This window comes from Tupaia chinensis, unplaced genomic scaffold (genome assembly GCF_000334495.1).
Source record: "Tupaia chinensis unplaced genomic scaffold, TupChi_1.0 Scaffold144276_1, whole genome shotgun sequence".
Classification (NCBI taxonomy): domain Eukaryota; kingdom Metazoa; phylum Chordata; class Mammalia; order Scandentia; family Tupaiidae; genus Tupaia; species Tupaia belangeri.
This window is the reverse complement of record NW_006204133.1, coordinates 1,910,208-1,918,677: the sequence shown is the minus strand read 5'-3', so window position 1 is coordinate 1,918,677 and position 8,470 is coordinate 1,910,208. Positions and strand designations below refer to the sequence as shown.

At 45.0% G+C, this 8,470-nt stretch overlaps 1 protein-coding gene across 3 annotated transcripts in view; it reads right to left on the bottom strand.

Moving 5' to 3' along the window:
* Positions 1–8,470, bottom strand: part of VWA3B (von Willebrand factor A domain containing 3B) — a 288,347-nt gene that overhangs the window by 237,141 nt on the left and 42,736 nt on the right. For 2 of the 3 annotated variants that reach the window (XM_027767525.1, XM_027767526.1), the window contains exons 1-2: positions 6,609–6,856; positions 4,189–4,348 (exon numbers count right to left, since the gene is read on the bottom strand). In XM_027767525.1, the coding sequence (XP_027623326.1) occupies positions 4,189–4,348; positions 6,609–6,784 (336 nt within the window). In that variant the 5' untranslated portion in view covers positions 6,785–6,856. Of the gene's footprint in view, positions 1–4,188; positions 4,349–6,608; positions 6,857–8,470 lie in introns of those variants that run through there. The other variant, XM_027767524.1, reaches the window with a different exon arrangement.

Sequence of the window (8,470 nt, the reverse complement as noted above, 5' to 3'; positions counted from 1 at the left end):
GAGACAGAAAGCGAGAAATCACCCCCCAGGGGGGATGGTCATGCTGCAATCCCTTCTCCTCCATTCTCCTCTCGGGATCTTGGGCATGCATGCACACGCGCCCGGCGTGAGTTTTAAGCCACCGGATCCGGGACGTGAACCGCGGTTGACTACGTGGGAGTCCAGCAACATAGCCATTACGCTAACTGCTGGTTCCCGTGGGGAGTGTTTTCTCACTTTCTGTCTCTCTATTTCTGGCGAGCTCACGCACCCTAACATCTCTCTTTAAAAAAAAATGCTGATATGTACTGAATTTGATAAAACAATACATAGGTTCCAGTTTCATTAGAATGAACCAAAAGCTCCTGCCACTTCATTCCACTAGGTCGCTGGGAAAGTCATAACATATTTTTCAATGCAAAAACTGCATCATGACTTTCTTGACAACCTAGGACAGAGCCTTTATGTTTTTGCTTGATATATCCTCTGCTTGGGTCAGAATGACTGTTCTGCAGTTCACATGGTAGTCTGCATTCTGCCCAGCTAGGGAGGTCTTGACATCTTCCCAGCTGCAGCTTTGTAAGAAACAGACTGGGGGACCAGCAGTTGATGTAATGGCTATGTTGCTGGACTCCCATGTAGTTGACTGTGGTTCAAGTCCCAGACCTGGTGGCTTAAAACTCACACAGGACACTTGTGTGTGCATGCCCAAGATACCAAAAGGAGAATCGAGAAGGGACTGTGGTGTGGCCATCCCCCGTGGTGGGTGATTTCTCACTTTCTGTCTCTCTGTCTCTCTCTGTCTGGCGAGTGCACATGCCCCATAGCAAAAACCTCTCCAAAAAAAACAGACCGAGAGTGGCTACTAATGCCCTGACTGCCTCTGCTACAGCTCGCGAGAAGCCTGCTCCCTTGTCCTTAAGGACCCCGGCGGGGAAGGGGAATCTCTACTTTTCAAGGAAGCAAAAATTAAAGTTAGCCAACACAGTAGTGAGAAATCTAGAAAAAATCTTTCTTGTTCTTCCTACAACGTTGACCATTGCAACATTTTCGGCCAACCCCAGACCTTGGACTCTAACCTCCAGACCTCCTTCCTGCTCCCCACCCCAGCCCTATGGTAGCCCTTTCCTGGTTCTGCCCGTTTTGTTAGGTTTTTGCCAAAGTGCACATGCACTCACCAGAGGGAGACAGAGACAGAGAGACGGAAAGTGAAAAATCACTCCCCTCCCAGGGCGATGGCCATGTAGCAATCTCTTCTCCATTCTCCTCCTGGAATCTTGGGCATGCATGCACATGCATCTGGAGTGCTTTTTCCAGCCACTAGGTCCAGGATTTGAACCATGGTCAGCCATGTGGGAGTCTAGGACCTTAACCGCCATGCCATCTGCTGGCCCCCTGGCCTATTTTGATTTTCTGATTCACCTTGATAGTGATGACTGTTCCCTGTAGGATTGATCTAGTTCATTTCTCAGATGTCTCATAATACCCACCACTACCACTGACTTTCTGGGCTCCATGTCCCCACTCACCATCCTACCAGGGTACTACATGTCAACAAAGTCACCTACCTAATCCCACATAGATCAATCCCATTCAATTCAAATAATTTAAATCTGTGCCCTAGCTTGGGGATGAGAAGCCCTTGGACTCACATCTAGCCTCCAAATTCAAGAATGTCAACATTATTTCTTTTCCATTTCTTCTAAGTCGAATAAACATTTATAGAGTCCTTTTATGCCTCGGGGATGTAGACACACCAGTCCTCCTTGTAAAGGCCAGGGAAGCTACCAACTTCCAAAAGATACGTGTCCTAGAACCAGAGGACACTGACAAGTATACACACTGTGCAGGTCAGAGCATCTAGGCTCTGAGGACACTGATGCCCCATGCCAACCATTCCCTCAATACCCCCATGCTGCTCCTCCCACAAACCAGGTCCTTTTACGTGAGACACAACGTGAGTCATCCACCACTAGTGCTCTTCAAAAGCTGTTCTTAGAGCCACGATGGAAACAGACCCACAGTCTCTGCCTGGGCTCCTCTTAGTATTGAAGGCTCACCCTCGGCTGTCTTTCGTTTGTTAGGTCTTCCTGTTCCAGTTGTGATCACAAAGCCTGACCCTGGAGGAGCCCAGTGGCCTCTGGGCATCCTCCTTCACCATGACCAAGCCCCTCATTCAGCCCTTATATCTCATGGGAGCTTGACACAAAAATTGGACTTGCATGTTCATTTTTGGACATAAGACAATACCCACTTTCTTGGCTCTTCTCATCACCTACTCATGGAGGGAGATGCCAAACTAAAGGAGGTTATCTTTAGAAGGAAAAGTCTTAAAAGTTTATATTTACTGTTCAAAAATTTCTTAAGCCTTATATCTTTCTACCCATGAGAAACTGCAGCTAAATGGATAGATTCGAAACCCAGAGGGGCAGGCAAGAGGAGCACAAGGCAGAGGAGCAGGCCCCTCTGAGAACACGGCTCCCCCCCTCCACACGTGCATGCATGCTTTTGTTCACTCCTCCTAAAGCAAAGGGCATTGCCGTCTTATATATGAAGCAGTTGCATCTACCAGATTTTTCCTTAGGAGGACCCCCAGATAGGGGGTCTAGGCAGGGCCTCAGGGTTTGGATATGCTGTGCATTTCCTGTACTGCACAATCTCTCCTCAAGAGTTTCCCAGCTGTATTCCCAGTTTGGTGTCTGGGAAGCTTCTTTCTTGGTTCTTCCCCTTCCATAGGACATCCCTGGAACTCACTCAATTGCTCCTTATTTCTTGGGCCAGGGATGATCTCCAGAGAAAGGAGAGGCACAGACCAGAAGGAAGAAAATGGAAAAGTGAGGGTACTGGGAGATCTAACAGTCACATCAGGTGGCCAGAGTTAGCTGTGACCAGAATAGCCAGACTAACAGACTAACAGAATAGCCAGGCTAACGAGAAACACTTGTGTGCACATGCACATACATCTGGGAGCCTGGGATGCTCCACTTCTTAAATGCTCATTAAGGTGTCCAGACACTTTAAATTTTACAGATGTCAAAACAAACTGGAAGAGGAGCCAAGGAACAAAGTAGCCAGTATTCAGTTCCTGCCTAATGGAAAACACTTGTTTTCTGGCTTCATGAGGAAAAAACAATGTGTTTCCAATTTCAAATCATCATCCTCTATATTGATAAGCACAGGCCAGAGACCACTGGGAGCTAGCCTTTCAACGTGCCAGTCACGGCCTCTTTCCACAAGAAGAGACTTCTGAATGCAGCCGATAAAGCTTGAAACCTTCAGAAATCCCCGGCTCCCACAACAGAAGAAGCAAGTATTAAGTATCTATATCCTAAGGGGAAGAAGACCTCCCCCACCTGGTGTGTTGTGGCTGGCCAAAGGATCAACCCTTGCCCAGCTAGCACTTCCCCACTAGCTGGCCACCACCACTAACGCCCCGTCACTAGAGTCTCTCAAAGAAACAGACCCTCTGGCTAAAAGAGACTTGAATCAGTACCATTTAATCACTTCTCCCAAGTAAAGTTTTATTTCGAAATGGTCCCTGTCAAAATGCATATTTCAATACATTAATGTTCAAAAATGGATGGACTCGTCAGCCTGGATATGCGTCACTCGGAAATTACATAATAGACTCATCTGTGAGGAAGAGGAATCAGGAAAGATGCAGAACATGGTTGTGGGGAAAACCCTACTTCCTCATCCTTGGAGTTCTAATTGGGAGTTTTCCAACCTTGCCCCCTTCCATGAGGTGAGCTCATTAATGTCATTGGAAGGAAAGCAAGAGGTGAATTCATGTGTTAGCGTGTGACTACTGCCCCACTCCTCATCCCTTCTTGATGATCAGTGCCTGTGAGCAAGCACTTGGCTCTCCTGGCACTGCCTAAATAAGAGTCTTCCCCTAGGGGAAGCCCAAACAGGCTCAGGGTTCTGGCATTCAGGAGTCTCATCCAGAATGGCCCACCCCTGCCATCACCAAAGCTGCTATTTGAACCTCCCACCCCACCACCTGGGGCCTTTAAGTTATTTCTCAATCGGTTACAAAATCAGAAGTGAACAGTATTATGGCTTATGAGGCTCTCCAGTGCCAGCGAGGGGTCTCTGAGATGCTGCTGCGAGGGGCCACGATCAACTGAAGGCAGTGTGAAGGCGCTGAGCGTGAAGGGCTGAGTCTGCGGCCACCTTTGTGACCTGGGGCCAGCGATGCACACTTACAGTTGTGTCTCTCCCAGCTTCCAGCAGAGCATCCAGGGAGCTAACCTCACTCACAGTTGGCTCAAAAGTCAGCTTCTCAAGCCAACTTACGGCAGCAGTGATGGACTCTTCAGTCACAGGAGTAGCGTTTTCCTGCCATTTCACAGGTTCTTGAGAAATCCTGAAAGGGATCACATGGAATAGTAGGTGGGCAGTGATCAGTGCTAACAGGGGAGTGTCAACCCTCAGACTGAAGCTACCAAACATCCTCAGAGCTGAAAAAGAAAACACAGCTCCCAGCCTTGTCAAGTTACCAGCAAAGTGGGTGAGCTACTCAAAATGGGTTCCCAAAGCACCATCACCTTCCATAAGATGCAGTGGCTAGGACAAACAAGGCTCATATGAAAATCTTAACGTCTCAAAAATGGGGGCCAGGTGGTAGCAGAGTGGTAATTAACACAGCATAAGCCATATGAGAAAGGCCCTGGGTTCATCCTGGAACCACCCTGAGCATGCCAGGTCTGCACACGGGCCCACAACCCAGGTCAGGTAAGACTGGGGGTGGATTATGATGTGAAGACCCTGCTGGGCATCTCCCTCTCTCTCAAAAAATAAACTTTAATAGCAAATGTACAAGAATTCACAGTATTAACATCTTCAAACTGGCAGCACTTTTATTACTCTATAATTTAATTCCTAATGCTTTCATTGTTTTCATGGTCCTGAGAGAGTCCCATCAGTTCCTTTGTTGGATCAAAAATTGTATTGTTTTGAGTTCAGCAGAGCATTGGTTTTTAAATCCTCAGAAAAATGTGATTCAGTAATTTGTGTTGAAAGTGACTAATGGAAACGCCCAAAAAAAAAAAAAAAAAAAAAAAAAACCATTTGCACTTATCTCCAAGTTTATAATGGCAAATAAATCAGCCATTATAAATGGCAAATAAACTGTCACTTGTAACCCACCTCCATAGGCTGGGCTGGCTCCCACTGTTCCCCTCTGTGTGGCTTCTCTGGGTAGAGAACCTGGATGACTGGAATGTATGCCAGAGCACACAATACCAAAAAAGCAAAAGCATTGCAGACCTCAGCACTTAATTCCTTCAATAATATACCTAGGGACCAGCAGTTAGCGTAATGGCTATATCGCTGGACTCCCACATAGTCGACAGCAGTTCGCATGGGAGTCCCAGACCTGGTAGCTTGCAACACTTCAGGCATGTGTGCATGCATGCCAAGGATCCTGGGAGAATAGATCGCAGCATGGCCATCCCCCCAGGGGGAGGGAGGGTGATTTCTCATTTTCCCTATGTCTCTGTCTCTCTAGCGGGCGCACATGCCCTAAGGCAAAAAATATCTCTCTCAAAATAATAATAATAATAATAATAATAATATTCCTAAAGAAGCCAACAGGTGGTGTGGTGGTCAAGGCACTGGACTTCCACATGGCCGACCATGGTTAAGGTCCTGGACCTGGCAGCTCACTTGCTCTCTCTCTCTCTCTCTCTCTCTCTCTCTCTCTGGTGAGCACACATGCCCTATAGCAAATTTAAAAATAATAATAATGGGGCCAGTAGATGCCTTGGTGGTTTGGGCGCTGGACTCCCACATGGCTGACTGCAGTTCCAGTCCCAAATCTGGCAGCTTTCTCTTTCTCTCTCTCTCTCTCTCTCTCTCTGCTGAGTGCATGTGCCCAATACAAATTTAATAATAATAATTAATAAAATTAAATAAGTAAATCTTTAAAAATTAAAATTAAAAATTAAATAATATACTCAAGACTAAAAGACGAATCTGGGATAGAACATAATTAGGCATTGTCCTCAAAGCTGTCTTCTATTGAGCTAAAAGTATTTTATTTAAAAACTCAATTAAGTTGATTTCACCCACTCCCCCCATTCCAGATGTTTCTTATCAGGGAGACGAAACCAATATTCTAGATGAGAAGTCTAACTCTCTTGAATCCCAGAATCCATAAATAATTGATTGTGAGAACTCTGAAATATGGGAAGCTCTATAAAGCCAGACACCTGTTGTTCTGCTTAAAAGGGTCAACTTACAAGAGAGGTCAACTTGAATTGCAAACTCAGACGGGGAAAACAGTAAAATCTGTGACCTCAGAGTTCATGACCCAAGTCAAAATCTAAAATGAGTGAAGATATTTATGGCCTTAAATATATATTTAAGATAACTCATATTCTATTATTTGGACCTTCCCATGCCTTGAGATTTCTAAATTTTTTTAATGTGAAAACTAAGATGTCCTCAGCAAAGCAAAGCAAAGACCATTAATTGAGAGTTTTCTACTTGTATATTCTAAGAGATTACAAAATAACACCTCATCCCTCACCATAGACCTAACTAAGTTAGCTATGCTACTTCCCCAAATATGTACAAATCACTATGAAGTTTCACTGAAATACCCCCTTCCTGTGAGAACTCACCATATAATATTGAACTTGGTTATATGAGCCACCTGCTCCTGGAGGACCATTACTAGAGCGTCTCGACACAGATCAAGTTCCTTGTCCAGAACACCACCCAAATCCAGCACTATGGTGACGCACTGTTCCAAGATGACACCAAAAATCTGCCGGCTTTTGCTGGTGAGCCAGTCCATCCGCTGCTTGTAGCTCTCCACAGCTTGTCTTAAAGAGTCCACGAACTGATAGATCAGTTCTGATTTAGCTGTCAGCTTAATGAAAATAAAAGAACAAAACCAATAAACCAGCACCCAAAAAAGGCACTTGAACCACAGTGCTGCCACCAAGCTCTAGGCATTATCAACAGTTCTGTAAATGAACCTCCAAGCTGCACATCATCTAGGAGAAAGTGTTCCAATCTTGCAACTGAAAATCCTTTGGGTGATTCCCCACAGAAGAGAAGAGGTCAAGGTCTACAAATTTAATAATAATAATTAAAAAAAAAAAAAAGTGTTTCTAGACTGTCTTATCTTTATGGCTGCAGATTACCCTTATCATAAAAATGCCCAAGGGCACTCTTAAGAAATTAGGAGCCTAGCTTGGTGGCATGGCACAGTCAATAGCAGACTGAACTACAGTGCTGGAAGCCACATGGCCAACTACAGGTCTGGATTCCAGGTCGGTCTGGAAACATGCCAGGTATAAATGCATGTGACCAAGATCCTGGTGAGCTAGAAAGCTAGGGAAGGGGGATCACAGAGTGAAGAGACCCTGTTGACAGTGTTTCTCTCTCTCAAGCATACACATACATTCTCTATCACAAATAAAAAAAAGAACTTTAAAAAAATAGTAATCTTAGCTTCTTTCAAAAAAAGAAATGAGGTAGAAGAGAGATCAGGAATGGCAGATGTGTTAGAAAAAAAAAAAAAAGTCTCACTAAAAAGTTTTCCTAAGTATAACATGACAAGCATATTTGTGAAAATGCTTGTGAACATGCCAGTACATCTGCCTGGCTTCCTATAAGGGGTGCCCTGGTCCTGTTCATGACTTTTGTCCTGTGTTCTCCACCTCCCAGGCCAACGTCCCCTGCACCCTGAGTCACCTGAATACACATAGCCGCCACCAACACCTCTAGGGGCTGTCCACAAAAGGTGACAGAGACTTGCAGGCAATTTGTTCTATACACAAATAAACCGTCCTTCCTATAGATCAGGCACAATTGTCCAAGACCTTTCAGGTGGTAGAGAAGCAGAAAAAATTATTTTTTTAAAAAAATTGTGCCCTATTCTGTGATAAATCAAATTTCAAAAGAAAATCTGGTACTGTTTTTGTTTTACCTTCAACAATCCCCAATTTACCCTAAATACCTGAACTATTATGGAAAATTAGTTTTCTAAACACACCAGGTAATTATGCTTTTTCATGCTTAACTCCTTAAACTCTACTCCTCCCCCAGCGCCTCCCTTCTACCCCCCACCCCCATCCCACCTCCTGTGTCTCTCAAGTTCCAGCATCGCTTCTCTGCTGCAAATCATGGCCCTGAAAGGTAGAATTCCTAACTCTCTTGCAGCTGTCCCAGAAACCAGGGAGGAACCAAATCAAAGATGATGTGGAAGTGGACTTATTGCAACCCATAGCAAAGAGGGAAACTTTTTTTTTTGGAGAGGTTTTTGCTATAGGATGCATGTGCTTGCCAGAAAGACAGAGAGACAAAGAAAGACACAAAGCAAGAAATCACCACTTGGGGGGATGGCAATTTCACAATCCCTTCTCCTCCATTCTCCTCTCAGGATCTTGGGCGTGCATGCACATGCACCCGGTGTGAGTTTAAGCCACAGGGTCCAGGACTCGAACCACGGTCAACTACATGGGAGTTCAGCGAC